Source organism: Caloenas nicobarica, chromosome 2 (genome assembly GCF_036013445.1).
Source record: "Caloenas nicobarica isolate bCalNic1 chromosome 2, bCalNic1.hap1, whole genome shotgun sequence".
In the NCBI taxonomy this organism is placed as follows: domain Eukaryota; kingdom Metazoa; phylum Chordata; class Aves; order Columbiformes; family Columbidae; genus Caloenas; species Caloenas nicobarica.
The window spans coordinates 163,931,909-163,952,006 of NC_088246.1; the positions used below are offsets into that span (position 1 = coordinate 163,931,909).

Below are 20,098 nucleotides of genomic sequence, written 5' to 3' on the forward strand. Positions count from 1 at the left end.
TGCAACCAGGAGCAACCTCTATCCTAATGAGTCTCCCATGCCCCATAACACCTTGTTTCTCCCTTCCAGCATCACAAGGAGGGTTTGAGACCTTGACAATGCTGCTTGGTCCAGCACCAAGTGCTGTGCAGGATGCTCTCCATGGTGGAGATGACATCCAAAGATGTTCCAAAGAGCACCAGCCTAAGAAGGGATACAGACTAAGCTGCTTTATGCCTGGGGTGGGGTGTCAGGGCAGCACTCCCCATCATCAAGACATTAGCAGCAACTCCCCTCCCTCCAGCTCACTCGCCAGAGGGAGACACATCTGTCCCCATGGCCCCAAAACCACCTGGGGACAGGGTGCAGCCCCCAGTGGAGCCACTGGAGCTTATTTCCCAGGGCGCAGGCACAGCTGCAAGCGCAGGGAGGCTGCCAAAGTCCAGGAGATAAAAAAGAAAAAAAAAAAAAAACACAACACTGATTAATATCATCCTCTGGTGGATTCTGCGCTTGCAGATGTGCAAGGCTGCTGACTCAGCAGTTCCTCGCAAGGAGACCCGGAGCCAGCAAAGACGACAGGAATGAGCGTGTGTGCACGGTCCCGTGTAGCTCCCAGGGGGGATGATACGGTGCAGGGGAAAGGCTGGCGATGGGATGTGTAGAATGGATGCTGCTCTCCTGTCCCATAAGTGTCCATAGCAAAGAGTTGCTCTGTCCTGTAACATCTGGCAGCACTCGCCACGTCAGGAACAGCATCCCGACAAGATGCCTGTGACAGGCAGCTGCCTGTGGAGATGGCGAGGGCAGGCTGCCTGCAGGCTCAAGCAGGCGGCAATGAAGCCACTTACACCAGCTCCCAGGTCAGACATTGTCCTTGTAAGCACAAAGATCAGAAACCTTTTATTCCTTTTTTTTTTTTCTATTTTATTTTAAGAAAAGTTGAAACTCCTGGCACGCTTCTGTAATAACCCACCGCTGGACAGTTACACAATAATATGTACTCATACTACCCATTTCTAATTAAACCGGAGAGCCTCCTTCTCTGACGAACGAACCCATTGAAAATTAATCAGCAGGTGACCAATACCAGAACAAAAAACAGGGAGAAAGACATTGCCATCAGCTGGGCTTTTCCTGATTAGACAGGGAACTAAAGTCTTCCAGCAAACTAGAATTGACTGCTGAGTGTTGGGCCAGTACCGCATCGATCCATGTGGTCGCGTTGAGGAATGCTAATGAGCTCACACAGAGGCAAATGGAAATAATTTGCGTAAGAAAATATGACTTTTGGTGGGGTGTTATTTCTAGGAAGAATTGAGCCAACACTGGCTTGGGAATGTCATCTTCAGGGTGGTCAGGGGCTGCCTGGAGGAGATGGTGGCAATAAAGAAGGGAGGAGATGGTCCTTGGGCATGGGGCTGAATTGTCTGTGGGACATGGTGGTGGATTTGGGAAGGATGTCCTAGTGTAGACACAGGCAGGGCATGGAGAGGCCAAATAAGATACACGACTGCCCTGAAAAGGGAAACTAGTCCCAGCGTGGGGACAGGCCTTCACCTGAAGGCTCCATCCCTCCTGTCTGATCACCTCCATCCCATTGCCCATTCCTCCCACAGTCAACATGCCTCCTATTGCCCACCCCTCTAGCTCAAACACCTCAATTCAATTGCTCATTCTTCCCATCACAACCACTTCCATCCCTCCCATCACAACCACCTCCGGACCATTGCCTATCCCTCCAACTCAACCACCCCTGCTCCACTGCCCATTGCTTCAGGTCAACCACCTCCATTCCATTGCCATTCTCTCCCACCCAGCTACCCTCCTGTTGCCCATCTCTTCCACCAGAAGTACCTCCATCTCATTGCCCATTCCTCCTGACCAGCCGCCTCCATCTTGTTCCCATCTTTCCTGGCCAACCAGCTCCATTTCACTGTCTGTTCCTCCCACCACAATCACCTCTAGCCCATTGTCCATCCTTCCTGGTCAACCGCCTCCATTCCATTGCCCATCCCTCCCACCCAACTGCCTCCATCCCATGGCCAATTCTCCCACTCAACCACTCCACCACCAGGACCACCCCTGGTGCTTCCCACAGGGCCTGACCCACACAGTGTCACTCACACTGGGACCACCATGTCTCCCCTCCCCATCCCACGACCCACCTTTTACAGACCGCGAGAGAGGAGCACCAGGGAGACGAGGTGTCAGATGGGTCTGGTTGCTGCTGCAGAAGTAGGCTCATACATCTTTAACCACCGCCCAAATTTTGCCAGCTGTGCATTTGTGATGAGCAAGAAAGGAGCCAGATCTGCGGTACCAGCAGCCTCACCAGGGCCTCCACACCTCCCTTCCAGCGTGACATGGCCCCATCAATATTTCATGCCCAACTTTGTGGCCTTGGCAGCCTTTTGCTTGGTTTTCATAGCATTTTGTTCACTCCTGCTGTCTGCCCACTGCTTCCTCAGCCTGCACTAATGCCCCATCCCAGGAGACCCACGCTGGCTCCTGAAATATTCATGGGGCAGGAACCTCTGACCAGGGAGGCTGCACGGGGAATCCTTGCTTGCCATGGCCCCCAGTACACTGGCTGGTGGAGCATCCATCCCTCCTCTCCTTCCCCAGCCTATCCCAGAACAGGGCACAGGAAGACCCACCCACTACCAGCAAGAACCCTTTTGGGGAGAGCATTAGCTGTGCTCCTAATTGCAATTAAAAAATCGTAGAATCATAAAATCATTCCAGTTGGAAGAGACCCTCAAGGTCTTCGAGTCCTACCATGAATGAGCTCCTGAGTGTCTCCTGTCTGCCCTTGCAATGAGACAAGTAGAGGGGATGGAAGAAATAAGCAGCAGAGCCTTATTTTAGGGACTATGAACAACCATAAAGGAAAATTATTTTAATTTGGGTTTATTCCCTCTTTTTCCCAATGGGGATGCTTCTCCAGGAAGGCTTCGCTGTTGAAAGGAAACAGTACCTCTGCAGCCACAATGATCACCAGGGATGGAGGACCTCACTCAGGTCAGTTGAAGCCTTTTTCCGTGGTCACAGTAGCAAGGCTGGCATCTCCTCTCCTGAATTCAGCTCTTTTTGCTGTGGTGGTGAGTTCTCTCTTTCTGGAGGTGCTGGGCTTCTCCGTGCATCAAGTCAAATCCCCAAATGGGAGCAGAGCCCAGCCTGGACCTTCCCCTCTATGATCCCACAAGGATTTCTTGCAGGGAGCCCGGACATGAGCAGGGAAGGAGCAAAACTCTCCCCATCCCTCTCACAGATAAAACAGAGGGGGCAAACCCCAGCCTCATGTCTCCCCACCCCTGAACCCACTGCCTCTGGGCAGCTGGAGCACAGCAACCCACCTGGGCAACATGTCTCTTCCTTAAAACTTAATCAGCTACTGATGAATATTTCACAATGACAAACAGGCCAGGTAGATAGGGTCGATCTTTTATTCATGAGCATCGGGGAAAGGGAGGCTGTGGGCAGAGAGATCCAGGCTCAGCTGAGTCTTGGACATAGAATCACAGACTCTCAGAATAATTTTGGTTGGAAGACACCTTCAAGATCATCGAGTCCAACCATTAACCCAACACTGGCACTAAACCACATCCCTAAAAACCTCATCTGTGCATCTTTTAAACATCTCCAGGGATGGTGACTCCACCACTTCCCTGGGCAGCCTGTTCTAATGTTCATCTCCTGATGAAGATCTTAAGACCAAGACCTCTTGCATGACAGATGCACATCCCTGCATCCATGCCAGGTGATGGAGATGTCCCACCAGGCTCAGCCATGTCCCCCTGCCAATTTTCCCTGTGGTACCAGCTCAAGGGATGAGGCAGCATGAAAACCCCAGGGAAGGAACATGGGGTGAGATGATTCCAAGCCTAGGGCACACTGGCAAATCATCTGCCAGCCCAGGAAGAAACCCAACCCAAACCTCTACCTTTTGGCTCAAGCTGAGCCTAAGATTTGCCTGAATTTTCACAGTGATCATTTTTGGAGTTGGGCTTGCTGGGGAAATGTGGTCACAGATGCTGGCCTGTACATGGCCCACACCACTGTGCCGATGTCCATGTCAGGGACTCCATGGCTTTGTCCTCTTTTTTGGAAGACCAACCCTTAAACCTAAACCTTGCTCTGAATCAAACAACAATGGACCAACACTGATTCAGGCAGTATCCTGACCCTCCTGCAAGACAAAAAAAACCCAAAAAAACAAAAAACAAAAAAACCAAACAAACAAACAAACAAAACCCCAAAAAATCCACCAAACCAAAAAAAACCTCATCCTGCATCCTGACTTGTGAACAGTCCCCAAATCCCACTTCAAGCTAAGCATGAGGACGAAATTTTTTACAATGAAGGTGGTGAGAGCCTGGCCCAGGTTTTCCAGAGAGGTGGTGGATGAACCATCCCTGGAGACATCCCAGGCCAGGCTGGACGGGGCTCTGAGCAACCTGAGCTGGGTGAAGATGTCCCTGCTCATGGCAGGGGTGGCACTGGATGAGCTTTGAAGATCTCTTCCAACCCAAATGATTCCATGATTTCCAAACCATCCACAAAACCATTTTAAATCCACAGCCCAGGCAAGGCAGGAGCCACGACCTGCTTTGACCTGGCTATATTCACATGTAACAGACACGAGTCTCTCTGTAATAACATGTTTAATTAAACACAGCCTGGCCACAAAGGCTGGCCTGACATTTAACTGGCATCTGAGAAGATGCTAACGAGAAAGACGTTAATTACGCAGCTTATTAGATGTCCGCATTATTAACATAACCCTGACGGAATTAACTTGATACAAACTATCCCACAAATATTAATTGCCGAAAACTTCCTCATAACTCGAAGGTATTAATAAGACGGTAATTATGTATGGATTGTATAGCTGCAAGTTAATGACATGGCAATTTGATTTGTCTCTGAGAAACGCGATAAACCCAAGGAAGTGTTCTCCGAACAATCAATTGATATTTAATTAACGGACAGAACCTGTCGGCGTAAATCTAAATTAAACGCCCGCAACATCTCATTCAAAGTGTTATGACAAAGGCTCCTGGGATGTGCCAGTATGGCAGGGGTCTCCTGTGCCGTATGGTGGAGATGCTTCTGGAGACAGTGAGCACCAGCATCTCCATTCCCTCTAATGCATGAGATCATGGATGTGTTCCTCTTCCTCCTCTTCTTCCTCCCTTGCCCAAGGAGTCCTTGGGCTGTCCTGAGTTGATGAGACGGGAAAGTTCACATCCTGGTCTTCTATTTAGCATCACGCTCACCTCCATCACAAGCCCAGACCCAGCAAACACATCCCCACCAGCTGCCCATCTGCAGCTGTCACTTGAGAAAATGGTTGAAGATCTCAAAGATCTTCCTGTAGGAAGATCTTCAAGGTGGCCTCTCCAGCCATCCCATCGGTTGAAGAGCAAGAACAGGGGCTAGAGACTCACCGATGGTGTTCAAATGAGAAACCAGCCAACTAAGCAGAAGTGGAAGCAATGAACTCCTGGGGTGAAAGGTGCTTGGGCATGAAGAAGCCTCAAGAAGAAAAGGACCTACAATAAGAGGGACAGTGAACATGTGAGATGTCCCCTCAGCTTGTGTTCCTGCATTGGCTTTCGTGGTTAGTGTTGACCAGGCCATTCTTTTTTGATACGCACATGCTGTGACCAAAGTAAAAACCCCAAATAAACCTACCTCAGCCCCCCGCAAAAGTGGCCTGACACCAGCAGGTCTTTCCTTTTAGCCAGATGATGAAAGCAGAAGTTCTTCCCCCTTGGGTTGTGCCTGCATCGAGATGGGCTTTTCACCTCACAGATGGAAGTGGGCCAGCAGCCCTATCCCCACGGCAAGGAAGATGATGGTCCAGCCCCTCCACCTCTGTAACTATCGACTCCTCCAGCCACCAGCATCATCACCCAGATGGGCAGGATGAGACCCACAGGAGCAGGAGAAGAGCTGGTCCTACAGCACAAGGGAGGTTTTGGCTGCCTCCCCCACTTCTCTTCCCTTTATGTAAATTGAAAATAACAATTAGTTTATTTTTGCTTGTGCAAATTACAGCTCGCGCTCCCAGGGAGCCGACAGCTGCCAGGGCTGCGCTGAGCTGCGCTCCAGCCTCGGCCTGTTACATGAATAAATAACCTGGTGTTGTGGGGGGGGAGGATGCTGTACCTGCCACCCCCCCTTCCCCCTCTCTCATCCACAGAAAGGGAGGAAGGAGGAGATTAAAAACAAAAAAAAAATGAAAACAAGGATACTTTGAATTTTACTGGGTGGGTAATTAGACACTAAGCTGATGACTTAATTGGGGAGCTTGGCAGGTGGGGATGTGGGACCAGCGTGGGGGATGAGGGGATGCCTGGGCATTGGGGATGATGACACCAAGGAGAGCTGCAATCCATGGGCAGGTGGGACAGCAAAGGGCTGATGGGACCCGATCACCACTGGACCTGAGGACTGACACTGTCATTACATGTTTTCGTGGCCTTTCAGTACTTAAAAGGGGCTGGTAAGAAAGATGGGGACAGAGTTTTCAGCAGGGCCTGTTGTGATAGGACAAGAGATGATGGTTTTAAATTAAAAGAGGGAAGATTCAGGCCAGACATGAGGAAGAAATTATTTACAATGAGGGTGGTGAGAGCCTGGCCCACCTCCTGCATCCCACATGCAGTGTCCTGTATCCTTGCATCCTATATCCCACCTCCTGTGTCCCATATCCTGCGACCCACCTGCTCCATCCCTCATCCAATGTCCTGTATCCATGCAGTCTACATCCAACCTCCTGCATCCCGTATCCTGCACCCCACCTGCTCCATCCCCCTTCTCGTATCCCATATCCTGCATCCCACTACCGGTGTCCCACATCCAGTGTCCTGTATCCATGCATCCTGCACCCCATATCCCACATCCAGTGTCCTGTATCCTTGTATCTCATATCCCACATCCTGCATCCCACCTGCTCCATCCCACCTCCTGCATCCCACATCCCACATCCAATGTCCTGTATCCATGCAGCCTACATCCCACCTCTTGCATCCCACATCCTGCATCCCACCTGCTCCATCCCCCTTCCTGTATCACATATCCCACCTCCTGCATCCCACATCCTTATCCTTCATCCCACTATCTGCATCCCATATTCAACATCCTGTATCTGTGCATCCTGCATCCCAGCTCCTGCATCCCATATCCAAACTCCTGCATCCCACACCCGTATCCTGCATCCCACTACCTGAATCCCACATGCAGTGTCCTGTATCTGTGCGTCTTGTATCCCACCTCCTGCATCGTATATCCCACTCCCAATGTCTGGTATCCTTGCATCGTACATCCCACCTCTTGTATCCTATATCCTGCATCTCACCTGCTCCATCCCACCTCCTGTATCCCGTATCCCACCTCCTGCATCCCACTACCTGCATCTCAAACCCAATGTCCTGTATTTGTGCATCCTGCATCCCACCTCCTGCATCACCACATCCTGCATCCCACAGCAGCATCATCCCTGAGTGATGCAAACCCATACAAAAGCGAAGAGTTTGGGGACAAAACCCAGCTGTGATCCTGTTCATGGTATGCATAGGGGTTTCCTTTGTGCCGGCTGTTAGGAAGGACCTCGGCTCCCAACGAAGTCAGGGGAGGTACCAGGATGTGCTGGCTGGGAGAAGACGAAGGGCTCTAAACTTTGCTAGGCATAAATTCCAGCCGTAGGGATGAGCTGTGCAAGTGCCAGAGCAAGCGAGCCCATGAGCTGGCAGAAGAAAATTAGCTCTGTTTTGCTAAGCTGATACATGTGTTTTAGATTTTTATATATTTGTATATTTTTATATTTATATATTTTTATGCATATATATATGGTGAGCAGGGCAGCATTTGGCTCCCATGGACACACGAGTGATGAGGAGGCAGCCAGCCCCAGAGCACAGGAGGCAGGGAGTGCGCGAAAGGCAAATTTCAGCCGAGCCAGAATATAAAGATTAGCCTGAGCCAAAAAATATCAGCTCCAAATGGTGCCCAGGCGCAGCTCACAGCGGGTCAGCCCTGAGAGTGGCCTCTCAGAAACAGCGCTGCAAACCGCCAGGAGTTTCGCTTTGTTAGGGATTTATTTTCCTGGGAATTTAATTAATTTGCACTTTTCCACTGCATGCACCCCCCAAATTTGTGCACGCCCAGCAGCCCACCCCCCACTTCCCAAGCTTGATTTAATATCTCAGGGCTGGAGTGATCATGTTACCGAGATGTTGGGACTTTGTGTTGAACACGCTGCAGCAGTTCGGTGGCAAATCTGCTGGATATCAGCATCAATAATTGAGGAGGAAGGTGTGAGGGGGGTTATTTGTGCAATGCCGCATTGATCAGCCTCTTGTGGTTGCAGAAACCCCCATTATCTGCAACAATCCAGCTAATTGCTACTTGGGAACAAGATGGAAAACGTGGCACCAGGGGGTGGGTGGCTTTACCAGGGGTTGGAACCAGGTTTGGGTGCTTGGGAGAAGTACCTGAGGGTGCTGCTGTGTTTGGGATCCAGCATCGCCCAAAAATCACCTTTTTTTTTTTCCTATGGAAAAAGGGTGTAAAACCCATCAGCAGGGTCAGCTGGAGGAGTTTCGGGTGTTTCCCAGGCCAGTGGTGTCTTCAAGCGCATGCCGAGGTGCAAGTAAAGCTTGAAAAGAAATGGGTTTAAAAAGCTCTGCAGGAGGATGGTAGGGAAGGGACAACATGTCAACACCCCCAGGGCTTGTCCCCATATCCCCACCCCAAAAACCAACCACCCCGTGGGGTTGGGGTGAGACCCTGGGGCTGCTGCTTTGACTCCCTAAACCTGCATGGCCAGGCTGGCGATGGGATGCAGGAGATGCCCAGGATGAGTGCAGGGGCTGCGACTGATGCTCTGAGGTCCTGCGAACCCATGTAGACCCCAAAAAAGTCCAGCCCCCACCAAAAGACCAGGGGAAAAAATAAGGAAAACACTTTAAAAAACGGCCAGAGCAAGCCAAAAATTCATGCATCCTCCTCTGAGGGAGATGCGGCACCCTATAAACATCCGCAGCCCTGCGGCATGGGCGACATGCGCTGACATGCCACCCAGTCCCGCAACACCCCCCCATCCCAAAAAACATGTACTGACACACTCCGACCATGCACGGGCAGCCCTGCGATGCTGCAAAACTCCTGGTCCTGTGGCGAAGGTCACTGCGATGCAGCCCCCCCAAAAAGATGCTGCAAAACCAAGCGAGGACCACCCAGCACCCCCCCTCCTCCCCAAAAAAAGACCCTAGTGAAAGGGGGGCTCAACCCCCCTGGCCCGAACAAGGAGACAAGTCATAAACCAGCCCCATTTGGGGCATAAACCGGTTTAGTTTTTATTATTTATTCACCAAAGGGGAGGAGGGATGGATCCGGGACAGCCACCCCAAGGGCAAGTTGAGGTGATGGGGGTGACTTGGGGGTCCCCAACTGCACCCCAACACTGTGAGGGGGCAAGGGGTGAGTAAAGTAGAAGGGTGCAAGTGCCCTGGACTCCTCAAATCTTTCCGTGGAGGATTCACCATTAACCGGTGGTGATAACACTTCATGCCCTGCTCCATTCCCCTGCTCGGGGGATTTCCAGGAGGTGCTGGAAAAAAATAAATCAGCACAGAACAAAATAAATACAAATAATTTTTAAAAGTTATAGTGGTGCAAGGAGTTGAGGGTCACATCCCTGCTCAAAGTTGCCCTCAGAAGACGGAGGATGAAGAGGAAAGGGTAACACCACGATCGCCAAAATAATCTGTTCCTGCAGTAACAATGTGGGGAGACCAGGGTTGTGTCTTCCCCACCTTGCTGTAGCGTGGGGGGGGGAAAAAAAAAAAAAAAAAAATACATAAAAATCAAAGGAGAACTGGGTGGAAGGGCCAAGTAGTGCTGGGTACCAAGGCAAGGGAGGGGAAAAATAAAAAATTAAAAAAAAAAAAAAAAAAATCAGGCATTCTCAGCCCCAAATTGCTCTCTTTGCTCGGCTGATGTGGTGGGGAAAGATGCTGTGGAGCATCATGCCAGACCCCCCCAAAATCCTGCACAGCCCCAAAGTCAGCTCTGCTGCTCCAGTCAGCCCCACCATGGTCGGCAAAGGTGACATCAGCCCGTGGGGACACACAGGACATGCCCAAGGGGAGCGTGGACCAGAGCGAGATCCAGAGCAGAGTAAATATATGGAGGGCAAACAAGGTCTCCAGAATGGTTTGGAGAAGGCACTGGCCCCAAACACTTTTTTTTCCTCCCCAAGCTCTATTCTGTCATGGGGTGAGGAGCTGAAAGCGCTTTCATCCTCTCCCCGCCCCCCCCCAAAAAAATTAAAATGACCCGCGGACAGGGATGTTGGGGCAAAAAGTTGGGGAGTAACACACTGAGGAGCTGTGATTCGCCCCCCAAAAAAAAACCCAGAACAAAACAGGGAGAGGAGGCAATGTCCTGCAAGACACTGCGCAGGCAGCAGGACAGGTTGTTTTATTTAGAGGAGGGTTTACAAAGCTTCCCTGGCTCTAAAAAATAGGAATAAGGGGTAACCCCCTCCCCAAATCCCAATTTGTACCCAGCTCTGGTGCATCCATCATGGGACAAAGGTCTCTCCCTGCATCCCAGCTCCCATCTCAAAAACCAAGCCGGATAGAATTCAAAAAACCCTCTGGACACAAAATAAAACACCAACAAGCCCAAAGCAGCTGAAAAAAAAACAAAAAAAAAAAAAAGGAAGGATGAGGTCTGGGGGTGCAGAGGAAGCAGAGCAAGAGTTTCTGGGGACACAGACATCCCCAAAAATCCCAGGGCCTGGGGTGGGGTTACATCAGCCTAATTTATGGAGGAAACACGCCGCAGTCAACGTGCCGGGGCAGCTCCCGGTCGTGTCTGTGCAAAAATACAGGAGGAAAAGAATTATTTAAAATATATATAAATATAGAATAATTAGGAACATACAGAACCAAGGGCTCAAATTACCCCAACAAGCTCAGTGCGGCCAAGGAAGTCTGCGAGCGGGGCAGCCGTCCCAGTGGCACAAAGAGCGGCCGGGGACATAAATCCCTGCAAACAGTCCCAAAAAGTGTAAAAATACCAACCTTAAAGTTTTCCTTTAAAGGAGGCATGCGTTTGGTTTGAGGTTTATTTTTTTTTCCCCACCCTCCTTTAAGTAAAAACTGGAAAGTGAGAAGTCAAAAAGGAGAAAGGAAAGTCATTTTAATTTTTTTTAATTGGTAAAAAAAAAAAAAAAAGTCGGCGGCTCATTGGGGCAATGTCAGAGGAGCTGGGGGCAAATTGGATCCGGGCTGGGGGGAAAAGTGACTTTTCAGCGGCTGTGGGGATGAAGGTCTCTGAGTGTCTTGGGGAGGAAAAAGAAAAATTTTTAAAAATGTAAAAGGGAAAAGAAAAAAACCCACACAAACACACAATACCCAGCTTATAAAAAAAAAGAAATTAAAAAAGGAAATAAAAGGTAGAAAAAGTGAAAAGCTAGAGCTCAGTGGGGTAGAGCTCATGGTGGTCCCTGGTTTGCAAGTGATGGAGCGATGGGCGACGCTGGATTTATCCCTACGAGCCCCCGACGGAGCTCGGGGAGGGTTTTGCATCCGTACCAGGACTCCAAGGGAAGCAGCAACAAACCCCCAAACGAAAACGTGATGCTGTGGGATCCCCCCGGTTCAGAGAGAAAAACCCGACCCAGGCTCTAGTTGAATATAAGGTTTTTTTATCTTGATGCAACATCGTTAAAACCGTCACAAATCGAAACAACAGGTCGTTAAAAACGCTTCGCACGATCAGTACCTAAAATGCACCAGGCTCCCAAGCTCGCTTTGTCCGCAAGATCCTTTTTTGTCCCCCCAAGATTTTTTTTTTATCGTTTTTCTTTTTTAAATAAGCAACTCGTTTAAAAAAAAAGAACCCCGCTCCTCCGCGCTTTCGCTCCAAGCACAATTGCACAAATTATTTTCTTTTTTCTTCGCGAGAATGTGCATTTTCTTTCCTTCTTTCAACATCGAGGTTAAAATAATATTCCGTTTCCCGAGGGTTAATAAATAAATCTGGTGCATAGTGAGATAGCAGCCAACCATTTGCAGTCCATATATTACTATATTGCCTCTCAGGTCACCCTAGAATTGTTACCTCTCCCCCCCGCCACTATTTTTAAGAGCATAGATAATTTTAAATCTCTATAAAACAGTATTATTTAACCCAATTGGTTCCTGTATATAGTGCATTCGGCTTCTTCCCAACATCGTTAAATTAACTCGGATATTATTTGCATGCTATTACATACAAACTTTTAAGACTCGTGTATTTTTTTTTTCTTTTCTAAAGGATTTTTTTTTCGTAAATCACCAAGCAAAATATAGGCTCAAGGGGGGGAAAAAAAAAAAAGGCAGAAAACTAACTAATTTCTACATATTTACAAGGGTGAATAAGTTAAATGTGGCTCAGATTTGCCGGCCGGGAGGGGGGTGCGGGGCCGGACAAAGCGCAGCGCTGCCGGGGACCCCCCGAAAAATCAAATAAAAATCGAATTGGGGGTAAACCACGCAGGATAAGGGGGGAGGAAGAATAGGAGGAGGTGGGGAGGAAGAAGCCACCTGGATGGCGCTGATGCTCCCGGGGTTTGGGGGGGTGGGAAGCGCCGTACACGTCCCGCATGCAGGCTGGCTCCAGGTCCGCCCTCCCCAAAAATGTCAGGGGAGGAAAAAAACCAAACAAAAAAATAATAATAATATATTTTTATACAAGCAGAGGGTTTGCTTTCCCCACATAGGGTGAGGGGAAAAAAGGGGGGGACCCCTCCGCCCCTCACCCTCCCCAGCCCGGGGCTCACATGAAGAAGTCGGCGGCGGGTTTAGGGGCAGCGGATGGGGAGGGTTCCCTCGGGAAACCCCGGCCGGCTAATTTCTCATATTTTTCTTTGTACAGATCCCTTTCCTTGGCCAAACGGGTCACCTCCTGCTTGAGTTGCTCCACTTGGCTCTGAAGTTGACATTTCTCGTTCTCCAAGATGTGCCGCTGCTGGACCCGCTTGTAGCGGCAGGACTGAGCGTAGCCTCGGTTCTTCAAGGTCCTCCTCTTCTGCTTGAGGCGAATCACCTCCTCCTTGCTGAACCCTCGCAGCTGCCGGTTCAGCTCCCGTACCGACATACTCACCAACTGGTCGTCGGAGAAGCGGTCCTCCAAGCGCAGGTGGTGATGATGATGGTGGTGATGGCCGGGGTGATGATGGGCGGCCGGCGGTAACTCCTCACCGCCGAAAGGCTGAGGTCGGAAAGACTCGTAAGCTTGATGGTGATGATGATGATGGTGAGGGGCACCGATCAACGCTTCCACCGCGTCCTCCGGTGTCAGGTTGAGAGCTTCGGGATTGAGGTGATGCTGGTAACCCGACATCCAGTACAGCTCCTCCAGCTGAGGTTTGGAGCCCAGGGAGGACGCTGTGGTTGTTGGGGGACCAGGAGCCGGTTGCCCACCGGGGCTCGGAGCGCAGAAACTGGGCGAGGAAGGCACGGAGGAGCAGGGCGTGCTGAGCGGGGTGGAGGAGAGGGAACCGGCCGGCAGCCGGTGGCACAGCCGCTCCGCCTCCGCCGGTTCTTTCTTCACTTCGAACTTCATCAAGTCGAAATCGTTCACGTATTCGATGGCGAGGGGGCTGGTGGGCAGCTCCGCGCTCATGGCCAGCTCCGAAGCCATCTCAGTCCATGGAGGAACCGGGGGGTGATTCCCCCGGGTAATGCCGCTCACCGAGGCTTGGGGGTCCCGAGGGCTCCGGGGGGCTCCTCCGAGCGGGATACGGGGCCTCTGACTGCAATGCAACCGGCTGCCCCGACCGGGCTTTGCTGCCGGGTTCAGTCCGGCTCCGGGACCCTCCGACCGGGCTTTGCTACCAGGTTCAGTCCGGCTCCGGGACCCTCCGACCGGGCTTTGCTGCCGGGTTCAGTCCGGCTCCGGGACCCTCCGAACGGGCTTCAGCCGGGCACCGGGATCCTCCGACGGGGCTTCAGTGCGGGGCTCAGCCGGGCTCCCGGCCCCTCCTGCGGGACTCTGCTCCGGGCTGCAGGCAGACGCCTCCGTCGGGGCTTCAATCCGGGGCTCCGCAAGGGTTTGCGACCGGATTTCGGTGCTAGAGCCTCCTCCGGTGCTCGGCTCCGAGCTGTAGCCGGACTCCGGGATCCTTCCTCTGGGACGCTCGCAGCGCTCCGGCTGCTCTCCCCGCCGCCGGGGGAAGCGGAGCCCCGTGGATGCGGGACCGGACACTTCTCCAGCACGACTCAGCGGGGCGGGTTGTTGCCGCTGCCTACGGCTGGTTCCCAATGGCGAGGAACAGGCAGCGCCCTGCCCGCCCCTTCCTGCCTCCCCTGGCACCTGCCCCGGCCCCACCTCCCCGGGCTACGAGCCTTCTCCTGCCCTTCCTCCTCCTCCTCCTCCTCGGACACGGTGCCCCGGGGGCAGGAGCCGCTCCCTGCCCGTTCCCGGCGCTGCCGCCGCCGCTACCGAGAAGCTGAATGGAACCCGAGCCCTTATATATGGGAAAAAACTCGCCCTGGCCCCGCCTCCTGGAGGCGTGTCCAGTCCCTTTAAGCCTATCAGCGCCGCGATCACCCGTAGCGATTTGCATATCCCCATGGCAACGCCCCGGGGCAGCTGTCAATCTCCGCGGGGAGAGAGGTCGGAGCTGCAAAGCGGCCGCTCCGGGGTGGGCGGGGAGCGGGGTCCCGGGGACCACCCTGCATCCCCCGGGCATCCCCCGGGCATCCCCCGGTCCCAGCGGCTTCACCTCCGCAGCCCCTACCGACCACCCTGGGCCCAAGCCGGGCTGAGCGAGGAGTGGAGGAAAAACGTAAAAGAAATTCTAATTTCCTCCCCTCAAAACCAAGAAAGATCCAAAGCAGGCATTATTGATCCCTGTTGATGCAAATCGTTTTTGCATCACCGTCTCACTGAGGCACCAAGGAAGCCCCTTCCTCACCTCTGTTTTCCCCAGCCCAGCATCATTCCCGGGGCACGAGGAAGGCTTGCCACCCTTGCAAAAAGCTGTATATATATATTTTTCAGATTTTTTAGGTCTTTTTTTTAATATTCCCACAAGCCATTGGTGGCTGGGGAGCAGCCGCATGCACTGGAGCTGGCTCCGCTGAGACTGGACCAGTTTCACCCACATGGCTACAGCTGATCCCCACACCAAGGTGTTGGAGGGGAAACTGAGGCACGGGGCGGTCACCACGGAGTTGTCCCACCTAACCCCAAGGGACGACCAGCTTCACCCCACAGAGGCCATCGATACCCACCCGCCACCCAGCAACACCCCTGGGGGACCAGCATTGTCCCCAAGATGTGACCCAGGTCCCACTACATCCCATCCTGGTCCCCACAGGGGGTGACAGTCCCCTCGCCCAGCTGATGGCCACCCCCACTTGGGGGACACTGTGCTGACAGTTCAAAAGCAGGGATTATTTGCGGCAAATTAATGCAAAAAAGGTTTTTTTGGGGGAGGAGGAAGAAAATCCTTAATCCCACCACGTCCCCAGCAATTAAAACATGACATAATTCCTTTTACTGGATCCAGACTCTGAAGGGTTTCGGGGGCTTTTTGTCCCCATCTTCCTCCTGTCAAGGTAAAACTGAGTTGGGGCAGTTGTGGGGGGAGCTTGTCCCTCTAGGGAGGGTCACGGATGCAGGCAAAGCCCCATGTGTGTCCCCTGGGACCCCAGTGACACTGGAGATTGTCCCATATAGGACAGCCTGGGACACAGATACCCCATATTGGTGACCGCAGACATGTGCAGGGGACAACAGGACGCTCCCCAACTTGAAGCGGGGGCAGAGAAGGGGACAAAAAGGCCATTTTTGCAACGAAACCTCCTTTTCATTAGGTGTTTTTAACCCTTATTCGCTTAATTTTGTGACCTCCAAACACAGCATCGCTGTCCCTGGGCGGTGGGAGGTTGGGGTCCCGCTATGGGACGGGGGGTCTGGGATGCGATGCCACCTCCCTACCCCTGGCACCACATTCATCCCTGGAGCTCCTCACACCCTGGGGGCACCTGACCCCCACCAGCAGCTGCCACCCACGATGGGACAAGAGCCACCAAGGGATTAGGACCGGGCGGGGCTCCAACAGGGCCGTCGCTCGCCCACGACACCCCCTTTGGGTATTTTTAGCAGGGTGGCCGGGTACAGTGACACGGCCGGGGGAGCGTGGCCGGGCCCTGTGGCATGTCCCCAGCCCTCTCCGCCACGCCAAACGCCGGGGTCGGTCATCTAAGTTTACTCACAGGCGGTCGAGTGACATAACCAGGTTGGTGGCCGCCGGGATGGCAGTGGGATGGCGTCACCGTTCGCTTTTAGAGCGGGGCAGCTCGTCTGTCCCTTTAACCCTTCAAGCAAGGCTGGGTGCTGCCTCAGTTTCCCCAGTTGGTTGACGGTGGGTGCTGCTGGTTTGGGGAGCCCTTGTGGGGACATCACCCCGTGGTGATGAGGTTCTGGGGGACATTGTTTAGTGACAGTGTTGGGTTAACGGCTGGACTCGATGATCTTATAGAATCATAGAATCATTTTAGTTGGAAGAGCCCCTCAAGATCATACCATGGTAATTTGGGTTGGAAGAGACCTTCAAGGTTCTTAGGGACATGGTCTAGTGCCAGGGTTGGGTTAACGGTTGGATTTGATGATCTTGAGCGTCTCTTCCAACTAAAATGATTCTGTAAGATCAAGATAAGATCAATATCAAGGTAAGATCAAGATAAGATCAAGATAAGATCAAGATCAAGGTAAGATCAAGATAAGATCAAGATAAGATCAAGATAAGATCAAGATCAAGGTAAGATCAAGATAAGATCAAGATCTTGATCTTATAGAATCATTTTAGTTGGAAGAGACGCTCAAGATCATCAAATCCAACCGTTAACCCAACCCTGGCACTAGACCATGTCCCCAAGAACATCTACCATGTTGCATCCCATGAGCTGGTGATGCTCCACCAGCATCCACAGCGCGAATCCAGAGTGGAGAAGCGTCAGAAATTATTGCGAAAGGGGGAAAAAAATCACACAAAGAAGTTGGTGCCTGCGGTGGGACCTGCTATGGACATCAAGGAAGAGGAGGGCACTGGGCAGTCACCCTGATGACAGGCAGAAAAGTGATGCCACCTTGTCACCTGCTGCCCCGGCAGGGGACCAAGAGCTTGTGCCAGCAGCACCCGCCGCAGGAGGGTTTTCCAAGAAATGTTTACGGTGCCCTCCAAAAAGGCTGCCCCGTGTTACCAACCCTAACGCCAAGGAGCTCCCCCACCCAGGGAACGTCCTTGCCCTGGGGACACTGGGACAGCCCAACCATGTACCCACCATCTCCAGCTTCATGGGGAGGATGGAGAAACCTCCCATCGGAGTCCATCACCGAGGCGCCGCGGCTGCCGGGGGTGAGGAACCCCTCAGGACTTGGCGAAACCTCTCCAGGGGCCACGTTTATCCCTGCTCAGAAAATTAATCACCCCCAAGCAGTGATTTAACGACAGCCGGCAATAAATTACAATCCTCTCCGGGAAGGGAGCCCCGGGAAGGGGCGGCAGAGCTGCGGCTCTCAGCAAGTTACTCATTGCTTTGGTTAATTAGTGCAGTGTGAGGATTAATCCCCGTTAACCTGCTCGTTATGGAGCTGCGGGTGTGGGAAGCACCGAAGGTCCCGGTCACCGTCATCCCATCCCTGGGGACTTGCAGCGTCATCTTCTCTGGGGTGATTTTTAGTGAATTTAAGTGGGTTTTTGCTAGGAATAAACATCCTTTCCGGGTTTAGGGGTGGGAAAGTCATAATAATTAAAAATCCTGAAAGATTTGTGGGGTAGAGTGGCTCCTCTGCTGCATTAGCAGCTCCTCGAGGGGATATTTTGTTGCAAAAAAAAAAGCAAAGCCACCCTGCAACCTGGGGAAGAAACTCTTTATTTACATATCAAAATACACCAGTTAATAAAAGACATTTAATATCAACGGAGACGACGACATTTTTATCAAAAAACAGCTCGTTGGACACACACAAGGGTATGAGTGCAGCCCAGGGTGGGGGGACCCGCTATGGTTGGGGGGACACTGGGGATGCGACCACCCCAAACTGGTCTCCAAGTGGCACTAAATCCCCCCCCAGTTGCTGGTTCAGCAGCAGGAACCCAGGGAAGTGACAGGAATGAATAAAACTGGTTTATCTGAGCATCGCGGTGGCTCCATAACCAACCCCCCCGCCAAGGACACCTGGGTCCCCAGGGAGCCCCATCACGCACCCACGTCCCCGCTGATGCCTTTTCCCTGAAGATGCTGCGATCGAGGAGCAAATCCGGCCATTCCTGCTTCTCAGCATCTCTTGGCAAGGGGAGATCCCACAGCTGTTCCTCAAAATTGTGTCTGTGTAGGAGAACAGCATCCCCCACCCCAAAAATCCCCCCGGAGAGCGTACCCGCGGATGCAAAACCCCATCGCACCGAGAGCTGCACGGTCAGCAGTGCTCAGCTTGGCACAATCCTGCTTGCAGTTGGAGTGACACCTAAAAAAAAAATCCACAAAAAGAGCCGCTTTGGGACGACCAAGGGAGACCAAAACCCGCTGGGATGGGGAGAGGTGGGGGTCGGGGTGCAAGCGGCCATGGGAGACCCCGACATGCTGCTGGAGCGTTTGGTGGGAGCTCCACGTTTCCACTAGCGATGCTCTTGGCACATGAGAAATCTCCTTCTAAAACCAAGAGGATGAAGTGGGATGGATGATGTAGGGAGGGTCCTGGCGTGGGGAGACGGGGGCTGAGCCGCGCGGGGGCTTTACACCCCGTTACATCCCAGGACAGTGACTTGTCACCACTTGTCCCCAAAACAGTGGCTGACCTGGATGCGGGCACGTCGCCTGATGGCGTTAAAGCTCCTCAGGTCCCCATGTCACCTCATGGTGAGCTGCGATCTCCGGGAGGATCAGTGGGGATCGGAGCATCTTCCCAACCCTGTGAGCATCCGAGGGGCTTGCCTTCAATAAACCAGGTGAAAAGAGAATTTATTGCCGAATTAAGACATTTCAAACAAAACTGCTTCCCTGTGGGAACAGGTGGTGTTTCCCCATGCTGCCACGCGGCTCCTCGCCAAAAAAAAAGTGTCCCAGAAAAGCAAAATGAGACGAAGGTGTCGCGTCCAGCTGCTGCGTCCTGAGGTAGGTGCCGGGTCGTGCCCGGCTCTGCGGTTCCTGAGCTGATCGGCTGCCGCGGGGTCGGGTCTTGCTCACAAACGGGGCTTGATCTGCAGCTGTTTGCCTGGAGGAAAGGAAAAGGTGATGGTGGGAGGTGGGTGACAAACAGCTGGACACCCCCTGGGCTTCTCCTTGCGTGGTCACGGTTGGGTTAACGCATCCGCGACCAGGACCGGGGATGCGGGTGGTTGTTCACCCTGGCAGCACCCAACCCTGAGAGCACCCACCTCTGCCGCCCTCCTCCAGACGGGTGTTTTCGGGGTCCAGCGCCAAAGTTCTCTTCCGTTTGGTGCTGCCTGGGGAGCGGAAAGGAAAAGAAGAGGATAAAGTCACCGTGGTTGGCTCGGGTCGCCGCGGAAATCCCGCGGGATGCGGGCGCAGGAGCATCCTGAGCTCCTCCCACAGCCCCGGTGCTTCGTGATTTAACAGCTGGAAAAAAGGGAGTAAAAGCTGCCCCAGAGCGCACGGTGCCACCAGCGAGAAGGATTAATTAGTGAACAAGTGGAGAAAAATACATAAACCCAACTAATTGCATCCTATGCCTCCCATCCTGGAGCCCGTAGCGATGGTTGGGGCTCCCCCACCGCCCTGCCAGCCCATTGGTGAGGACACGTGTCCCCAGTGCGGTGCTCAGCCTGGTCATCTTGTCCCATGGGCTTTTCCTCAGCCTTTTGGTGCAGATTTGGTCCCTTTGGGGTGGGGATGTGTCTCCCTGCGAGCCCAGAGATGACTTTCCACGTCACCACGGCCCAGATGGAGGTGGCTTGTTGCCCAAATCCCTGAGCATCCTCAGCCCCCGCAAGCAGCGCGGGACGCTCACAGGTTCCTTCCTACTACAACAGTGAGTTTGCCACAAAATCCCCAAGTTACACGCAAAAAAGTAAAATAAAAAG

At 52.6% G+C, this 20,098-nt stretch overlaps 2 protein-coding genes across 2 annotated transcripts in view; both read right to left on the reverse strand.

Moving 5' to 3' along the window:
* Positions 1–11,737: 11,737 nt before the first annotated feature.
* MAFA (MAF bZIP transcription factor A) lies at positions 11,738–14,301 on the reverse strand. The gene has a single exon (XM_065628903.1). The coding sequence runs from the start codon at positions 13,684–13,686 to the stop codon at positions 12,820–12,822; it is 867 nt and encodes a 288-aa protein (XP_065484975.1). The 5' UTR covers positions 13,687–14,301; the 3' UTR covers positions 11,738–12,819.
* Positions 14,302–17,918: 3,617 nt separating this feature from the next.
* Positions 17,919–20,098, reverse strand: part of ZC3H3 (zinc finger CCCH-type containing 3) — a 179,786-nt gene continuing 177,606 nt past the window's right edge. The window contains exons 12-13 of the mRNA XM_065628505.1: positions 19,433–19,501; positions 17,919–19,269 (exon numbers count right to left, since the gene is read on the reverse strand). Of these exons, the coding sequence (XP_065484577.1) occupies positions 19,238–19,269; positions 19,433–19,501 (101 nt within the window). The 3' untranslated portion in view covers positions 17,919–19,237. The remainder of the gene's footprint in view (positions 19,270–19,432; positions 19,502–20,098) is intronic.

What these genes read in the sequence shown, in the direction of transcription:
- MAFA (XM_065628903.1), bottom strand. Translation starts at nt 13,686, where the DNA reads ATGGCTTCGGAGCTGGCCATGAGCGCGGAGCTGCCCACCAGCCCCCTC.